Source organism: Triplophysa dalaica, chromosome 20 (assembly GCF_015846415.1).
Source record: "Triplophysa dalaica isolate WHDGS20190420 chromosome 20, ASM1584641v1, whole genome shotgun sequence".
Lineage (NCBI taxonomy): Eukaryota > Metazoa > Chordata > Actinopteri > Cypriniformes > Nemacheilidae > Triplophysa > Triplophysa dalaica.
Genome location: NC_079561.1, coordinates 16,014,940 through 16,034,910, shown reverse-complemented (window position 1 = coordinate 16,034,910; position 19,971 = coordinate 16,014,940). Strand labels below are relative to the sequence as shown.

Sequence of the window (19,971 nt, the reverse complement as noted above, 5' to 3'; positions counted from 1 at the left end):
TATTTCTAGTGGAATGGAGAGTTGGCCCATTTTATCATAAAAAGAAAAAAAGTAAATGTTCTTTTTTTGGTAGTATAGATTAAGCATTTATTTTCTAAGGTACTTCATTCTATAAAATCCTCATTATCAACCTCATCCTTAAAATAAATTTGCATACACATTTACATATTTCCTTAAGAAAAGGCTTTCTAATAGACATCAGATTGCTATTGTTCCATACATGCCAGGCTTTTTGAACCCTGTGACATTCTATTTAAACTTGTGAGTGAGTGTAGGCTCATTGCGCAATGAGACAAACATAGGTGGAATGGATCTATCTCTCTTTCATCAGCAAATGTACCTCTAATGTGAACTCAGAACAACACTGCAGTGTTAGGATGGTGTTAAACGTTGTACCTCTCATTTAGGTAACAGGTAATTATTTGCCAATTAGTTATTCAATTTGTATTAGTATGATCAGTCTTCGTTGTATGCCAGAATAACCATAATTTTAAGTTTAATTTTATCCAATGGGATGCAGCACCCTACTAGTTAAACCCGCCAAAGCTTGAGAAGCAGGTAAAATGCCATGTTATGGAAAGATTCCATAATTTTCCAAAAAAGCACATCATTTAAAGAATAATACTGATGTTACTCAAAGTTAAACTTAAAATAGCGTAAAACATACCCAAGTTGATCTGATTAGGGTTAACGATTGATTTTTGTTGACACACCCATATCATTTTAATCCTATTAGACTGTCACTTGAATGACGATGTGCGTGCGCATAGCCTATATATACATGCTGGCTTCACATCGAACCACTGGGGTTTAGAGGCATACTTCACGATATCACATATCATAGAGATTGCATGTGCTAAGTATAAGGAAAAACACATAACAATGAGTTCATCCGTTCCTAAAGGTGAGAGGTTTTAATTACCAGATGTTTTTAATGTATGCATGACGATTTTTAGATGCACTGCTTTCTTAGTTTTGCTGAATCGTGCAGTTTGGCTGTGGTGATGCAACACTGTTACTGTTACTATACAAGTAAGCTCGTGTTGCGCGTGCAAAATAGTACAGTAAAAAATGGAAAAAGTCGCAAAACTTTTTAAGTTTAAGGAATGACACACAATCCTGCCTTGATGCCCGATGACTCCTGAGATAGGCGCAGGCTCCCCGTGACTCGAGGTAGTTCGGATAAGCGGTAGAAAATGGAATGGAATGGAATGACACACAAAGTGAATTATGAAGAGTGCATTGCATAAGTGCCAGGAAATGCGAAGTGATGCCTTTAGTTTGTCGTATTGAAGACAGTTCTGTTTGTGGAAGGACACAAAGCCCTTAGGACAGAAATTGTTAATTTTAAGAATATTTGATTCTTAAAACGAGCAAATGTTTGTAGACAATGTTTTAGCTTCTGAGAGCCATCATGTATGAGGGTTTCATATTTACTTTTCCAGGAAAAAAGAATTGGGGGGTTTATGACTTTTTCCTCATACAACATTGTGTTCGGTGCCATGGAATTTCTTAAAGCAATACGCATCGAGTTGCTAGGCAACGCAGCGCGTAAAAAGTCTTATTCATAGTCTGGAACTTGATGGACGCAAACCTAAAAACGTGTCACATAACACTTGAAGACTTAAACAAAAAGCTAGTGTTTGACAAGGTGTTTTATTGTATTTTGGAAATAAGGTGCTTCATTAACATCTGATTTAATCACGCGCTTTAGAATGCGATGCTTGGCAATCCAACATCTGAGTCTAATGAATCGCCTCCTTTGAATTTGTTTAATTATTATTCTTTTATTTCTTTAATGTTTATAATAAAATTTAATCAAATTTGTCTGTTTTTGTAATGTTGATTTTATATAAACCCTCATTCTTAGCAACTTCTTGGTCTATTTGATAAGAGATGTTATGTGAATTCCACAGAGTACATGAATGGCCACGTCCACCACGAAGAACCAGACATCTATGAATCAGATGGGACGTTGTTCCTTACCGAGGCTTTCAAAGTGATTGTAGAGGAGATACTTCACAAGGGAACTGACATCAAGCAGAAGGTCAAGTCTTTCAAGAATTTATCGTGTCTTTAAACAACTTTTGTGTCTTCTTATCTTATCATGTATCTTAGTTCATAGTGGTTTGATGACACTCTTTAAACTGTGTGTCTTTCCACAGGTGTGTGAGTGGAGAGAGCCCGATCAATTGAGATCTCTGCTGGACCTGGAGCTCAGAGAACATGGAGAGTCTCATGAACAGTTACTGAAACGAGTGCAAGATGTGGCGAGATACAGCGTTAAAACTTGTATGATACGTTCGTTTCTCACATTCAGATCAGTTATTTACTGATATGGGTTTTCACAAAGGGATAGTTCACCAAAAAATCAGCTATTGACCGTTCAAAACCTGTTTATGAATTTTTCTGAACAAAAAAGAAGATATTTCAAGAAATATCCGTGTTGTTTGGTTACCAACGTTCTTCAAAATATTTTATTTTGTGTTCTGCATAAGAAAGTCATACAGGTTTGAATTGACATGAGAATTGAGTACATTTTGGGTTGAACTATCTCTTGAATTACAATGTCTCCTCCACTTCCATCATGCATTTGTGGTGTTTTTTTTGTGGTGTCACAGGTCATCCTCGGTTCTTTAATCAGCTTTTTGCTGGTGTGGACTACCATGCATTGACGGGACGACTCCTCACTGAGACCCTCAACACCAGCCAGTACGTCTGGGTGAACTTCTTTCAGAAGAAATACGTTTCTCAAAGTTTCCCAGAAGCTGTTGAATGATCTATAGGCAGTTTAAAAACCCACTGATCTGACATTTTATGTGAACTGTTACTCTTTGATGCTGTAGTTTTCCATTAAAGTATGCTGTCACAGTAATAAGTTACCTATCTGCACTTAAAGTTATCAGATTGTGCCATATGACACGCACAAGGCAACTTGTCTATATTATAGGCAATTCAAAACATATTTTCGCCTGAATGCATGTACATACAATGGCTGATCAATGCACAACATACTCAGTGTGAAGTCATTACAGATATACATACGAAGTGGCTCCTGTGTTTGTCCTGATGGAGGAGGAGGTGCTTTGCAAGCTTCGCTCTCTGGTCGGATGGTCAGAAGGAGATGGAATATTCTGTCCTGGCGGTTCCGTGTCCAACATGTATGCCATGAACACAGCACGATACTGGGCCTTTCCCAATATAAAGACACAAGGGTTGTGGGCCATACCTCGCCTGGCTATATTTACATCACAGCAAGTAAAGAGACATATCTTTTTTTAGAGTCGTTTTGTGATTTTTGTTACTGCGATTGTTGTAATTCATTATTATATATTTTTTATTTTAGAGTCATTATTCCATGAAAAAGGCTGCTGCTTTCCTCGGTATTGGGACGGATAATGTTTTCATTGTGAAGACGGATGAAAGGTACGGGTGGGTTCTTTTTTCAAGCAGGGGGCAAGAGACCAGTGGTTCAACATATTCTGCTTCTTACATCACAGGGGTAGCATGATACCAGAAGACCTGGAAGCAAAAATCGTGCAGGCAAAATCCCAGGTAAATATTTGAATTCCCACTATCATTACGGTGGCAAAAGACAAAGAGATGTAAAGCTATTCATTTTATGTGCCCTGGAAGAATAAAAGTCACACGGATTATGAACAACGATAGGCGAATAAATGATTACCGAAGTTATTTTTTTTTCTGAATTATTCCTTTAAGTATCTAGAGGTCAAAGGTTAACAGTGTTTTTCTAACGTCTCCCTCTCAGGATGCTGTACCATTTTTTGTCAATGCCACAGCAGGTACCACAGTGCAGGGAGCCTTTGATCCCCTGAACCATATCGCCGACATAAGTGAAAGGAACGGCATCTGGATGCATGTAGATGTACGTTTAGCACAGATACCTTATGTAACAATTACACAATACAGCCATAAGTCACTGCTTGTCTATCCCGAAATGTTCATGCCACAACTCTATAGATATGCTGTTGTTTGCACTTCAAATGTAAATTTTTTTGCTTTCGAACATTTCAATCTGGATCCCATCCCATCCTCTCCTCTCTCATTTGCAGGCTGCATGGGGCGGAAGCGTGCTGTTCTCCAAAAAACACAGACAACTGGTCTCTGGGCTAGAAAGGTTTGAACTATGCGCTATGAGCTGACAGAACAAGCTCGTAGGAAAATGAGTTTAGTAAACGCGTACCCCTCGAAAAAAACAAACATCTATCTGTCTACCCCCTCTATTTAGACTATTTATACTACACACACAGACTAAGCCCAGCAAGTAATTTTCGGTTTAAAAGACATCTATTAGCCGTCTAAACCCAGCCCAGACGTCTAGGCTAAAACAAGGCTGAATTTGGGCTGTCAGTGAAAATCTAATAGCCCGTCTTACTATGATCTACATCGTGTCTGCGCACAGACTACACATATAACATGTCAACTAAAGCAAACCAAACACCTCGTCATCACAGTTGACTTTGCTTACATGATGGAATACCATACATCTCAAGTTATTTTGGATAAAATTAAATTTAACCAGATTAAATGTTATTTTAGATAAACGTGGGTTACACATAGCCGGACTATATCGGGTCTATATTTAACCTAGACATTGAAATGACGGCTATTGCTTGCTGGGAAGCTATATATAATATATTAATCTAGGCCAGTGAATTTTAACCTTTTTGTGAATATATGAAGGCCCAAAAACTCATTTTTTTACCAAACTTGGCATAACTAAAGGTTGTGTATCCATTTAAAAGAAATGTGCCAAACACGAAGAGATATCTTTAGTTCTTATTCCTTATTCAAACAATTTGAAGTCCCCTAGGACGTTTGTTGAAAGGACAGTTCACCCAAAATTCTGTCATCATTTGCTCACCCTCGAGTTGTTCCAAATATGTATACATTTCTTTATACATATTTTTATACACAGAGAAATATATTTGGAAGAATACTTGTAACCAAAGAGTTCTTAGCCACCATTGACTACCATAGTAGGAAAAATTGCAATGATAATCAAAAGTTACCCAGAATTGTTTGGTTTTCTAGATTCCTCAAAATATCTTATTTTGTGTTCAACAGAAGAAAGAAATATAAAAAGACTTTTTTATTTTGCCTTTTTTGTCTGTGAGAAGAACACAAACTCAGTTTAAATGAATTTTACCCCTAAATTAAGAAATGCATATCCCAGTTTGGGAACTACGGAACTACAACAATCAAACATCTTTGTTTGATTGTTCAAACATCTTTTCAAACATCTTTGAGTCTATAACAACTTTTTTTCTATTCTATTCAGAGCCAACTCTGTAACCTGGAACCCTCACAAAATGCTTCTAGCTGGCTTGCAGTGCTCTGTGGTTTTGTTCAGAGATACCACGGTAAGAACGCTTGTTAAACGTAGCACTTTATTGTCTTTTTATGACTAAACTAATCATTCATCTACATTTTTCACTAACTCATCCAAAAATTGTGTATATAGACTAGGCTATAAATAAGTATTTCACGCGAACTGTAGTACCAACCAAGCCATGCTTCTGTTTCTATGAATGCAATCACAGATTTGTAATTTTTATCCTCTGAAGAATCTGCTGATGCACTGTCACAGTGCCAGAGCCACTTACTTGTTCCAGCAAGATAAATTCTATGATACAAGCCTAGACACAGGAGACAAATCTATCCAGTGTGGGCGAAAGGTGGATTGTTTGAAGCTGTGGTTGATGTGGAAGGCAATTGGATCACATGGGCTTGCAGAACGTGTAGACAATGCATTTTCCCTCGCAAGGTATCGATGCATCTGAATGCTTTTAATGCTGATAATGTCATTATAAATTCATGATTACATGCTCAGTTTTTAATTGTTGCATTTTACTAGTTAGATAATTACTTTAATTATTCAGTATATCAATTTAATCAAATATTAGTATTTTTTACATTGTGGACTGTGTGGGAAATTCTTTATTCATGTGTTCACCAGGTATTTAGTAGAAGAAATTGAGAAGAGGCCAAATTTCCAGCTGGTCTCTAAGGTGTGTAAAAACCTAAACAAACATGTATGTTAAAACAGTATAATGGTTGTAGATTTAAATATGGGTTGTGTCCTGTTATCAGAGGCAGTTTGTGAACGTATGCTTCTGGTACATACCCCCCAGTCTCCGAGGGAAACTGCACAGCCCAGATTACCAGGAAAGACTATCAAAGGTTGGTTTTGTTAAAATGTACCTGAATGCCATATTTTATTTCACAAAATTGAATTTCTTAACAGAACTTTTAAGGACAGAAATTATATTGTTATTACCAAACTATACCACCAGGTGGCACCAAGTATCAAAGAAAGAATGATGAAATGTGGAACAATGATGATGGGCTACCAGCCCATGGAGGGACATGTCAACTTCTTCCGGATGGTTGTTGTTTCTCATCGGCTCACCACCAAAGACATGGATTCCATTCTAGATGAGATAGAGAGATTAGGAAACGACCTGTAATTACTTTGGAAACGTATGCTGTCAAGACACATTCAGCCTCGCTCATTGCCTTATTGTAGCTATTTTTACGTCCAATTCATTCACAATAAGTAATTTTCAAAATATTTAAAGAAACATTAAGAACCCACAGAGGTAAATTAATCCTCAATTATAATGAACTCCGATAAAAGTAGGGCATGGACAGAACTATAAGTACAGTATATACAGTATATGACTAAGTCTTTGTGTGTCCCTTTCAATAATGCAAAATATAATCTGCTCTCTGTTCTTAAAGTGGTTGATAAAGTGAATGAGTCTAAAAAGACTCCTTAGTGAAATAGACTGCCCTATCCATTCAAGCACATGCCCTCTCTCCAAGTCTCCTCTCTTTAGAAACATGTCCACAAATGTGAATTGATTATTGGGCAGAAACTTTCTTATACAGGCTTGTTTTTATTTATTAAAAATATGCTGACTGCTTTTCCCCTTTTCATTATTCTTTAGACACTTTTTTAATGATACCTGTCTGGTAATAGGGACATTTTATACATGTTTTATCAGAACAATTGATATTGAAAAAGATTACAGCACCTTAAAGTATTATGTTAAAGTTTGTTTGTTTGTCGGTAGGCCTATACAGTACAGTTCATTAGCCTGATATAGCATATAGACAATCCTAATAATGTTTTGTCAATTGTTTTATTTTGTATTTGTATTAACCATTTAAAACAGATATTTTAAAATTAGCTGACGATAAGTAAAAAATGTGTTGTAAATACCTGCATTGTGTCATTTTGTTGAACACATTGGCTGCGTAATGTTGTGTCATTCAAAAGCCATGTAAAAGGTTCTTACCTAGACTGTAGGTCAATTTATCATATGCTGAAAATTATTATATTTGATTTTAGTTCGTTTTGAAACTTGAAAATAACCAATGCGTTTCAAAAATATCGTTATATCTAACGATTTCCCAAAGACATAATAAAAGTCAGACTTCAAAACTTCGTTAAATTCCCAGCAAGCAGCTGATTTATTCTCTTTAATGTATTTCAAAAATATTCCCTCATAACAGTTGAACACGTCAGATTCTGGAACGTGGACTTTATTGACACCGGAAATAGCCCGTATTTTGCTCCTGGTGTGGTGGTCACGTGATGGACGCTCTCCCTAGAGGGCACTTCCGGTAACGTTTCCTGTGTTTGTAAACTGAAAAATTTGCAAGTGCGACAAGAAAATATTGCAGTATTATAAAAGAGGAAGGTAAACCAAATGCATACACGTGGAGTTTTTAATTGATTTATAACTGCGTTACACATAATATTCATTTAAAAATGCATCGTATTGTGAAGTTATATAGACGGTGAACTCACGCCCTGTTGTGCGCTGCAGAGGATGAATGGATGGGAAAGGGCTTTACATGAGTAATGTTTTTGGAGATTAGATAGGAGAGGAATGCATTTAATTCAGCTCCTTAGATCTAAATGTACGTACTGTGTTGCTTTCAGTATTTGCTTTGATATGCATGCCGTTTATATCAGCACATCTGGTTGCAAGCCAGACTGATTAAATTATTGTGGTGTCTATTTAATAAATTCAATCTATTTCTTGTAAAAGTTTGTTTTATCTTGTTGCTTGGGCCTGCGTTCTGTCTGACATATGATAATACTGATGCAATTTTATTTTCTGTCTCCCGAAATAAATGTTAACTGCCAGAAGAATGATTGGTTGAAGTTTCAGTGTTGCAGATGAATTGATGTTTACAATATCCTATTTTTACCGTCTCATTTTGTTTTTTTATTTATATGTAACTTATTTTTTTTGTACATCATCTACATCATTTGTACTGCAATGTATTGTCATGCTACATGATCTGTATATTTTCCATGATTGATCATTTTCTATAAACTGACAGGTTCTTTAAGAACTTGAAAGCAAAGTAGGATAAAGCATGTAGTGGAATAAAACTAAGGGGTGGTGGGTAATATATATATATATATTTATATTGTAGTGAACTCCAAAACCCTAAGATGATCCAAATTAATAGTGTATAAATACTTGAATGTGTTTTTACACATTTTTTTGTGTGACCGAGCCTGTGAGATTCCATTCCGTTCAGTTACCATTTTGTACGGATTCATTTCCAGACGTCATTCTTGACTGCTGTAAATGTGACTTAACAATTACTCAAGCCAAAGTATGGCTTAAAAACACATTCCATTAAGCCTATATAAACTGAGGTTTGGCAATAAAGGCTAAGAAAAAGTCTGATTCCAGCGGATAAACGCTGTAATTGTCCTCAGTCTGTTAGTGGTGGGCTGGATATGTGGCATAGATTGATAGACAGAGATGAATATTACCCTGGCTTTATAAACCACCCCTTCTGTTTCTAGGCTTGGGCCCCCTGATGATTGGGGCTTGTGTGGTCTCTAAACATTGTTCCAGCCCAGAGCGAAGTTCTCTGTCCCCCAAAACACACACACACTTTCGCCACTGCGATGTCACATCTTTCCAACAGCTCAGTGCGAGATCACATGAAATGGGTTAGTGTTTGTTTTTCCCTATTTCATTTGCTTTTTCCCTACATTCACCTTTTTTTTAAGTTTCCATTTTTAACTGATTACAAATCATTTCCACCTTCCAGCTTCTCTGTGACCACAGAATTTACATAAATTGTTTAAAGAATTTACGTAAATGCGGTTTTGGAATTGGATTAAAGCTGTTTTTTAAAGCATTATTTTCTCCTTTACATTTACATTCATGCACTTAGTAACCAAATCGTCTTACAAATGTGAGAGCATTCAACATTTTCTTTAACCACCTGTGACAACTTTTTTTCTAGTGAGACTAAATGAAACGATAGATGGCACAAGCGGATTCATTTTTATGTTTCCTTGACTTGTCGTTTTATCAATGTCTGTCTGCTATGAGCAATTCATTTGTAGTGTTCCAAAAAACTATAAAGCAAAGAAACTAGACAATTCTTAACTGCCATTTAGGTCCCAAATTGAAAGTTAAATCTCAAAGCTGCACAAGAGGTGACTCTGGAAAGCATTGTTGCTTTACTCTTAATAAACACAGTTTGTTTGTTTATTTGTTGTTGTGCCTGTACACAGGCTGGGTTGCTGGGCTGTGAAGCGGTGCTGTCCAGCATGGCGCTCATGCAGGCCGGCTCCATGCCCAATAACAGGAAGATGAGCTCTCATCTGGGCCATGGACAGAGAGAAAACAATCACAGTCACAATCACAACAACAATCACAACCATAATCAGGACACCCAGAACCAACATGGCCACATGGTGCTACCTTCAGGAATCAGCTGCCCACCACTGGTAAGAAGAAAAAAAAACATTAATCATGTGTAGCCATTCAGTTCCCTTCAGTACTGTTCACACTTGATTCATTTCAGGGATTTGAAAGCGGATTACAAAACGTTGGGTTTGAAGTGAACTGAGACCTTGTCAGGTAGTGGTCTGAATGCAATGCCCACTTTTACGGTTTTGGGTTTGAATTCTTTACTTCGGTTTGTCTGAGTTTTTTTCTTTTTAAGAGGAATTGAGTCTACAACACTTTCTGTGATTACTGTAGTGATTACTAAGGGTTTATGCCAGTTAGCCTTACATTTTGTAAAATGACTCGCTTTCTAACCCATAACCAACATTTCCCCGTTTCTCATCAGCTCATCCGCAAGGACGGGGAATTTCACTCGTCCCGGCTCTTGGATGAAAAAGACATGCAGGCCAGCCAAAACGTCCAGCCAAAGAAGAAGAACAGGAAGTCAGGGCTTCCCTCCAAAATGAGAGAAAAACCCCAGGCAAGCGCTCAGTCTGTTAAATCTATTATCCTGCGGGTTTGTCTGTTAATGACATTTACTAATGCCGCTCATATTAATGTCCCGACTGAATGTGCATGATCTGTTATCTTGTGTATGAGTAGATGGAGATGCCTGATGTTAACGACGATATCTCGCTCAGCTCTCAAGTGCAAAAGAACTTTATCTGTGAGCACTGCTACAGCGCCTTCCGCAGCAGCTACCATCTGAAACGACACATTCTTACCCATACGGGTAATGAACGTTTCTATTCTCTCTAAGATGTCTCTTACCACTCAGAGATTTGGTTTTGTGGTTAGGCACACACTCTTTGTTTAAATGTTTAAAGGAGTAGTTCACTTTAAAATATGTGCCCATTGACTTTCCGTAGTAATTTTTATTCCTACTTTATAAAGCCAAAGGTGGCTTATTTTGAGGTGAACTACTCCTTTAAACATTCATCATGTGGACGATGCAGTTTCAAGTACAGAACATTTCCCGATCTTATTTCGTGTTTCCTGTTAATTAAATGCATAAAAAACTTTTATATAATGAAATTTTGATTCAAAAAACATATAGGGGTCTGTGTTTGTGTTTAGGAGAGAAGCCATTTGGATGTGATATGTGTGACATGAGGTTTATACAGCGTTATCACCTGGAGAGACACAAGCGGGTTCACAGCGGCGAGAAGCCTTATCAGTGCGACCGATGCCAACAGGTGAGATAAGACACACACTTATCCACTTTTCTACCGTCATCTTTTACTGACAAGGACATTAAAACGATAATGTTTGTCAGACTGTCACATGTCTCTTTATGACATGTGTCATGTTTTCAATGTAAAATTCAATTTTTTAATCGCATTTTACTATGCAAACACTAATATACTTGGAGGTATATTTCCTTGACTGGTATCCAATAACACAAGGGAAAGATGTTTGGGAAAGCGGTTTGAAAACAATTATTATTTATTATAATTTAAGTTTGTCAATTCCATCTGGTGACAATAGATACAGCCATCGAAAAGATTAAGAGACCATTTCAAAATTATTTTCATTTTCTGAATTAATGTTTATAGGTATGTGGTTAGGTAAAATTATCAGTTTTGATGGCCTTAATTTGTACAGTAACAATGAGAGGTCAGGAAACGAAGTGGGTGAGAGAGGGGGTGGGATCGGGAAAGGACCATGAGCCGGGACTCGAACTCGTCTGGAGCGCAAAATCGCCATATGGCAGAACACTTCTATTTGTAGAACAGAAACATTAGAAAAGATGCTCTGTATTTTTCAGACCTCAAATTCTGCAAAGAAAACAAGTTAATTTTCACTTTTAAACAATATAACAGCAATATTTGTATTTAGAAAAGTAAAAAAAAAATGTAATTTTTATCAGTGTTTTCATGTGTCATGCTGTCAGCCAAATTGTTTTTGGATGACTTTATGCCTCTCCTGAGGTTCCTTTTGTTGAAATTCAACAGACACTGGACTGAAATGGCCACAATACATCTACCGTAGAAATATTGATTACATTTGGAAAATTTGGAATGGGCTCTTAATTTTGCGTGTGGCCGTACACTTTTAAAACTTATGTGTGACTTAATCTTACAGGTTCCCCTTTACCACGAGAACACATAACTAACCTTAAGGTCGCATGAATTGTGCTTGTTTATTGTTTTATACTGTTATATGAAGTCTACTTATAACGTTCGCATGTTTTTTTTTTTACATTCAAAAACATCAAAATCAATAAGTAATAGGATATTTTCTACACAGGTTTTGAGGCCAGCTCTGCAAACGCTTTAATGGGCGTGCCGCATTAGAGACTTTATAAGTAAGCGCCCACTGCTATGATTGTATAGCAGTTTGCGTTGTTGGAGCCTTTTGTGAATATGGTTAGAGACGTAACGTTAGGTTACACATTAGCACCATTCACAGTTTTCGCACGGCATCAGTATTATCTAAAGGCCTCCTGTGATTTATAAATGACCTCCTCACATTAGTATTTCATGTGACGCAAATTGCACGGGATGATTTTACTCAAATTTACTGACTTATTACCCAGATGTGATGGCAAGGCTTTTTGTATAGTTTGTATAGTCTATAGTTGTATTGCGTTTGATGATATATGACCGTACCTGTCTGCATTTGAGACCCGTGATCGTGAATCGGAAAAAAGATCACTGCGATCGCGGGTCTCAAATGTTACGAGAGTTTCCACGATAAATAAACAAATGGGAGACTCCCGGTAACTTATGAATATCACCAAGCACCCGAAATAATACCAAAACACTTTAAAAACAGCCTTCAGTATTCGCAAACGGTGGATAAAACCTTAAAAAAAAATATATATGGGCCCACCAAATCACAGCGATGGCGATTCGCATGGGCTTAAGATCACATACAACCTCTGCAAGTATTACAAATGACTAGAGGTTCCCAGGTAATACTAATCTCGTGCAAAAGTGCTCTGGGCACATCAAGCGATATCTAACAAAGCATGGTGACCCATAGTACAAAAATGTTTACTCATATAAGATTGCTGCACCATTCCTATCGGATCCAATATTCACGACTCGGCACTGATTTAAAATTGTAGTCATTCCACAAATCCAGTGTCGGACACTGCCTTGTTCACGAAGGAATCCTCGGAGAAATTAAACGAACAAACGCTTCATGTTTTTACCCACATGAGCTGAAATGTCTTAAAAAATTTACTTTAACCTCGCAGTCCTAATATCGGAATCCGAAAGAAGGTTATACAGCAACCAGGGGTGGCACAATATTTAGCTATCTTTAACGGCATGTTTGTTTATCTCTATCTAGTTCTGTGCCACTTCAGAATTGTCATGCGCGAACCAGTGGGCGAGTCTTAAAATTGTGATTTTAATTCATCCCTCCTTTAAATTGTGTAACTTTATCAAAAAGTAAATACCACGTGGTGACCACTGGTCGAATCAAAAATCACTTCACCACATGAACGCTTACACACATAATAATCTAAACTTCTTCTGTCACAGAACTTTTCCAGAACCGACCGGTTACTACGTCATCGGCGTTTGTGTGCCGTGGGGGTCCCAAAAGAGGAGAACCAGCCGTGCTGCGAGAGACGGCCGTATTCTCAGGACCCCTCCCAGCACACGGCTTCTTGGAGCCCACTGCAGACAAACAACAGCAGGTTGGCGGTGTGAAGACCCTCTGAACGCTCGTACAACAAACAAAATGGACTCGCTGCGGCCAACATGCAGTTTGGCACCAGAACTGACTTGAGCTTTTAAACTCGAATGAATCAACAAGAGTGAAATCTTTTATACAGTTAGACTCTGGAAAACAACATATTTTGTACTTTTAATCTTGGTAGATGGTACTGTCATCAGCAGATGGGTTAGTTCTTCACCCAGTCCAGGCAATAATGGCTAGAGAATGACTTCCTTTCGTAGTTCCTGTTGAGGGGTGTAGTTTGGGTAAACTCGTAACGATGGTTCTTGGGGATTTCGGCATTCCAAACTGTGAATAAAAATAATAATTCACAACCTCATCTGTTGTCGCACAAAGCCTTTCTCCAAGCAGTTAGACGTAGAGACAGTAGATGGATCATGATACAATACATTTTCTCCTGTGTTCATGAATTAATATTTTTTTCTGTTATTTCAAGAGAGTATTCTCATTTAATACTGTGATAAAAGCTTGTGAACATTGACAGTTTTACACCGGCCTAATGGTTTTAGGAGAAACATCTGGAACGTAGTTTTTAGCGTATCCATGGGAGAGCTTGTTTTTTCATTATTTTGTTGAGCCTGCACATTTGTCAAACTATTAATGTTAGCCATTCGGTTAATATGAACACTGACTTTTTATTGAGTATTAGAGAATCAATTAGAGATTTCAACATGGATTGATGTGAAGTTTGCAGTATGATGTGACTCATGTGCCAATTCTGTTGGCATCTCAGTTTCACATAAGCCACTGGATTGACAAAGCCGACCCAAGAATCACATTAAAACCTTTTAACAGGTTGTACAGTTTGTAGAGAGACATGATTATATCAAAACTTTTCACAGAGGTTTCATGTTTCATTTTACCCTTGAACACAGTTTTTCACGGTTGAGCTTGAGTTAATATATTTTTTCAGAAATTGTAGTTGGACTAGACTGCTGCCACTGTTTAATGTAGTGGCTTCCTTGTTTTTTACCTAAATTTGAATGCATGTCCCTTTTGTTTAGTGCATACTGTAAAATATTACTTGTAATTGTTTAAACCAATGAAATCATTTTGTTGTAAGAAAAACATCCCTGTGTGCCATTTTTTACCATTCACAAACAATTAAACTTTATTCTTATCCCGATAAGGCACTATGTTGACAATACATTTTCTTTTCTAAAAACAAGGCATCTATTTTACTCCTTTTTGATTTACAATTGAAGTCAACTGGTGGAGCATGAGATCAGCAAAGCCAGGTCAGGGGATCGACTCCCAAGGAACATGCATACTTAAAAAATATATAGAGTTTATCTTGCATATGCTGCGAGCAGTGGTGTAGTCTACGTGATACGCAGGTATACGCCGTATACCCAGTAGGAAAGTCAAAGGATTTCCGTATACCCTCTTAAAAAGGGGTATACGTAACAACATCGTTTTGTGACAGAACTTTCATTCATAAATTCACCCCGTCTGTGTTGCGATTGCAAATCACTAACGTTTTCGGACCATTGGGGCTTCCGTGGCCTGTGACCTGGATCTGACGTCACCTACCAAGGAAAAGCAGTTGCTTGGCGGTCTTTTTCGGCGCAAGTTTTAAATTCATCTCGAGTGTCTTTACATCGCAAGATTAACGTTATTCTGAATCTTAATTAGAAGATATTAAACGAAAGCAGACTCAAAGTACACTCTTTGAGTGTTTTCGGATGCCTGCCCCTAAAGCTACAGCAGCTTCGGGTTACACTTCATCTACAGCAGATGACACGACCGTTATAGAAACTCCAGAAGATGAGGCTGATGCTATCGTAAAGTTACCTGGTAAGTAAAGCTAGCATACAGTACATGTTATCATTAAACGTAACTGTAATAGCAGGGGATTGTTGGTATATTGAATTTTATCCAGAACTTGCTAACTTCACTACCGTTAGTGTGGTGGATCAATTAATACGGCAGAAGAGGGGAGATTGTGTGTGTGTGTGTGTGGTAAACAGAATAAAAATTGTATATCTCCTTATTTCAGATGATGAGAGAAATGAGAACCCCTGGCCAGCCTTGTGGACTGAAAGTCAGGCTAGGGAATTTAAAAACAGGCATCCTTGGTTAGAGTGGAGGGACAGTAAGTTACAGCACACACGAAAATGTTCGGCCGAAAATGGCATTATTGGTTTCGGGCCGAAATAAAAAAAACAGGCGAAAATGTAAACCGAAAATGAGTGTCACCCGCCCCTCCCTACCGTGCGCAAGCGCTTAGGTTTCACTCACGGTCGAGCTGTTATCACGCGTCTACCTATCAAAGATTGTCATGTCAGCGCAGGACCGGCGATCTCCTGCCTCCAGTCTTTAATAATGCTCTCAATTACATGTAGATGCATACTTTATGCATTAGTGAGTTTGGTGGTGCCATGGGGTGTCGCTCTGGGATGGGTGCGTATGAGGCTGGGAGGGGAAAAAAGCACAGTATACTCACTACAAAAAGCTAGACTACACCACTGGCTGCGAGTCACTTTAGATAAAAGCATCTGCCAAATGTGTTAAATGTGAACTGAGTTTTCTAAGAAACACATGCCTACCAGCAGGTGGCATAAGCAACTAGCTTTCAAAAGTATTCATTATCTCTAAAAAGATAATTTGCCAATGATAATTTTTAATCTTTATATATGTCTCTATATTGTGTAACCTGCTTTAGCATATATACTGTTCATATAACCCAGCACCTTCTGTGAGATCAATTAGAGAGCACATAAACATATCACAATTTTTGCTTTAATAACATATTTTGACCACATGCCATTTTTATTTTCAAAAATAATTTATAATTAAAATATTTTTTGACGTTAAAGGTATCTTCACCCCAAAAAAATGATTGTGTAATAATTAACTCACCTTCAAGTTGTACCAAATCTATATACATTTCTTTGTTCTGATGAACACGGCGAAAGATATTTGGAAGAATGCTTATAACTAAAAAGATCTAGCCCCCATTGACTCCCATAGCAGGAAAATTACTTTATCTTTTTTTTCTGTTGAACACAAAAGAAAACATTTTGAAGAATGCAGGACAGCAAACAGTTCTGGGGGACATTTGACAAAGTCTGTCATAACAACATAATAACAACGCAATAGAAAACAACTATTTAACCATTCAATTTAAAAAAAAAATGCCTGTATGGAAAGCACATGGCGGGTTTTGTAAAAGAGAGTTTAATCTAAACTCTCATGGATTGTTTATATATGTCCTATTTTTCGCTAATCTCATGTTCCTCTTGAACACAGACATTTTCCACAATTTACTTTGTGTTACTGTTGTATATTTGTCAGCGTTTTTAAGAACGACCCACAAAAGCAGCTATAATTCAGCAGTCATTGTAGTTTAGAAATATGGCTTGGAAAGGAGAGTTTAATACTCATCTGATATTTCCAACAGAAGTGCAAGGGAATCGCAGCTCAAACCGCATTACCAGCAAAAGGAGACAGAGTTAGACAAAGACTGTGCCTTTGTGTTCCTGCAGACATGCCACGGCTTCTCCTCTCCAGACTCTGATTTACTGCACCCATGGGCTGAGTGCACTTAACACTCTCTCCTATAAACCAGGACCAGAAGAGAGTCTTAGATATGATCGTACTACAATCGTACAACAAAATTTGTGATTCACAAAAGGTTATAGGAAAAACCCTCATTGTCAAAGGCCCTGTAACGGCTTTGCAGCTTACAAATGTTGTGCATATGCGCTTTGTGTACCAGTGTAGAGGAAAATCCAAACGTCTTTGTTTCACATCTGAGTCTCTCTTAAACCCTCTATAAGGCCTCATTCTCGATCTGTGTTCATGTACAGCACTTTGTAATGTTTAATTCATAGCCTCATCAAGGCTTTCTTGAAGTGCTGCAGCCATCCGTCATTCTGTTAGCGCTGTACCTTTACGTTTTAATTAGCGGTGATATTTAACCAAGAGGTGTGCTGTGCCCATCCGCCAGGCAGCCATCTTCATTAAAATTTCAATCTCCCCAGACGCAGCTGCATACATGGACCATGGATTAATACAGCCTCACAATGATGGAAATGTAACATTAAAGTGTTGTAGCTTTTTAGAGGTGGTTAACATAATGGTAATGAGTGTAGGTGCAAACCCTGCTAAAGGTGATCGTGTATCATTATGGGTTTTCAATGACCGAGTATAAATTATTTGGTTTCATCACTGTATGAATCCACTGTAATGGGCCATTGTGATTGTTTTTTGTAAACATTCACTAGATGGACACCTTGGAATGTTGCAATTTGTATCTCTGTATTTTTGAGAGTCTTGCAACCCTATTTACAATTATACATTTGACTGATGCTTTCATGTAAATCAACATTTTATCAGTATGTGTGATTCAAACCACAGTGTTTATGCTGTTTTACATTGGGATACAGCTCTTTTTAACACAGTCACTTTAGAGAAAAAACGGTTGGCTAAATGACATATTAGAAACAATGCCACATAAATTAAGAGGCTATTCCAAATTTTAACTAAAGCAGGATCTCTAGATCGAATGTGGTCATTCCAGTCTATTGTCTGTTGCATTTCTTCTGTTATTTCTCCAGTTTTCATTTTCTGCAAATAATAACAACATTTTTATATGAAATTTGGGAGATATATTGTAAGTAGTTTTACAGAATGAAACAAAAATGATAATTTTACGAAAAAAAAAAAAAAAAGTTTTGAAATGGTCTCTTAATCTTTTCCTCGGTTGTGTATAACAATAGACCTTGTTTGATGAAGATTAATTTCTTTGTTCTTCTGACACATGCTCTTAAAAAAAGAAAACTGCTGACATATATTCTTTGCCCTACTTTTCTATCCAAATAATTCATGCATATTCATGTGTATATGCATGTTCATATTTTTATGCAGCAGCACATTCACACAGTATAGAAGGTTGGGATGATAAATGACATACTTTCATGTTACTCTTTGACTTTTATTAGGCTTAACAAATGAAAAAAGCATGAAGATCTCATTTGCTTTTTGCTGTGTCAAGGTTTATTGATAATTTTTGCAAAGAAATGTGTGTTGACATATTGCGTATTGTAATTAATTGCTCATTTGCTATACTATAATCACCAAGTAAAAAACATTGTTCATTGACAGTGTATATTATAGGAAAATGTAAAAAAAAACTGTGCATAAATCCACAGCGATTGAATTCGTTTTTTCTTTCACTCCCTCAGGGTGTCCGCGGGTCCTTAAAAAGTCTTAAAAAGTCTTAAATTCCATAATGTGAAAATAAGGCCTTAAATAGCATTAAAATGTCTTAAATCCGCGTTTCAAAGGTCTTAAAAATCCAATCAGACCTACACCATAAAAAAATGTATTTTCGTTTTAAAATCATGTCATTATTAGGATATGTCTATTTCTAAAAAAAAAATAGGCGGAACCGCAACTAACGCATTAATTCGCGGGGTTATTTGCTAGGCGCGTGGACTGGATATAAGCAATATCTCGCTTTATCTCGCGCCGTGGTTAAGACCAGTTTGTGGCAATGCTTTCGAAGTCAGGTGTATATTCTGCAAGAAAGTTTTAAAACTCGGAACAATGGGGATCAAAGCTTTGGAAACGCACATGCAGTGCGAAAAACACAAAGCGGCTGCGGAAACCTGTCGGAGAACACCAGATATTTCTCAGTTTTGTTCCGTTGCGCCCTCCTCAGTACCACTGAGCACTGCTCCATGCCTTACTCCGGCATCTGCATCAGCTTCAAGCACCGCGGTTTCTACGCCAACAGACATCCGAACAACGTTTGGCGCCACCGCAACACTCAGAGCCGAGGTACTGTGGTCTCTGCATACTGTAACAAAGCACCAGTCCTATAACGCTAACTATACTGTCGGGGACATTTTTCAAACTATGTTTAACCGATCTGTACAGTAAAAACCCAATGTTCAGGTTATTGTCATGCAGTGTACATTCCTCATGTTACTGCTGTGCAGTTTTTTTTTTGTTGGCTGTCAATTTTCTGCCTAACGATTAGTCAGTCTTTGCACTATGTTTTGCAATTTATTGTTCTTTCACGCTTTCAATATGTCAATAAACAATGTGTGTTAATGATCGTAATTGGTGGTATTGTTTGCTGTTTGCAAATTTGTTGGTATGTGTAATCAAGTAAGATGTTATGGGAAGGAGGCGGGAACCGGCGAACATTCAACAATTTAAAAAAAATAAACAAAACAATACAAAAATGAAGGTATAAGCCAGCAGCCCCTCGCGGACGACTGCTGACCACACAAAACAGAAACAGCGTCGTCGCTCCACCTTTTATGCTTCCGCTCCTCTGTGAGCTGAACTGGTCCCTCGACCTCAGTATAAAATTGGTCTTAAATTTCATTCTGCATGGTATTAAAAAGGTCTTAAAAAGTCTTAAATCTAACTCTCAGAAACCTGCAGATACCCTGCTCCCTGTTTCCTTCAAAAATTCCTTCGGTCGACCCCTAAAACTCTTTTTATGAGGGAAACCCAAAGT

At 37.6% G+C, this 19,971-nt stretch overlaps 2 protein-coding genes across 4 annotated transcripts; both read left to right on the top strand.

The window, feature by feature from the left end:
• Positions 1-770: 770 nt before the first annotated feature.
• csad (cysteine sulfinic acid decarboxylase) lies at positions 771-6,950 on the top strand. Of its 2 annotated transcripts, none has more exons than XM_056732889.1 (14): positions 771-904; positions 1,917-2,047; positions 2,166-2,292; positions 2,622-2,712; positions 3,036-3,258; positions 3,347-3,426; positions 3,501-3,555; positions 3,770-3,886; positions 4,074-4,138; positions 5,303-5,384; positions 5,589-5,788; positions 5,981-6,032; positions 6,115-6,204; positions 6,318-6,950. In XM_056732889.1, the coding sequence occupies exons 1-14, from the start codon at positions 883-885 to the stop codon at positions 6,489-6,491; spliced, it is 1,509 nt and encodes a 502-aa protein (XP_056588867.1). In that variant the 5' UTR covers positions 771-882; the 3' UTR covers positions 6,492-6,950. The 2 variants fall into 2 exon arrangements, with proteins under 2 accessions (XP_056588867.1, XP_056588866.1); XM_056732888.1 differs by having other exon boundaries at positions 5,565-5,788.
• A 135-nt stretch (positions 6,951-7,085) lies between these two features.
• Positions 7,086-14,563, top strand: znf740b (zinc finger protein 740b). 2 transcript variants are annotated; one of them, XM_056732890.1, is made up of 7 exons: positions 7,086-7,730; positions 8,861-9,010; positions 9,584-9,799; positions 10,147-10,281; positions 10,404-10,533; positions 10,878-10,996; positions 13,295-14,563. In XM_056732890.1, exons 2-7 carry the CDS (start codon positions 8,966-8,968, stop codon positions 13,463-13,465), a joined length of 816 nt encoding a protein of 271 aa, XP_056588868.1. In that variant the 5' UTR covers positions 7,086-7,730; positions 8,861-8,965; the 3' UTR covers positions 13,466-14,563. The 2 variants fall into 2 exon arrangements, with proteins under 2 accessions (XP_056588868.1, XP_056588869.1); XM_056732891.1 differs by lacking the exon at positions 8,861-9,010.
• Positions 14,564-19,971: the final 5,408 nt, after the last annotated feature.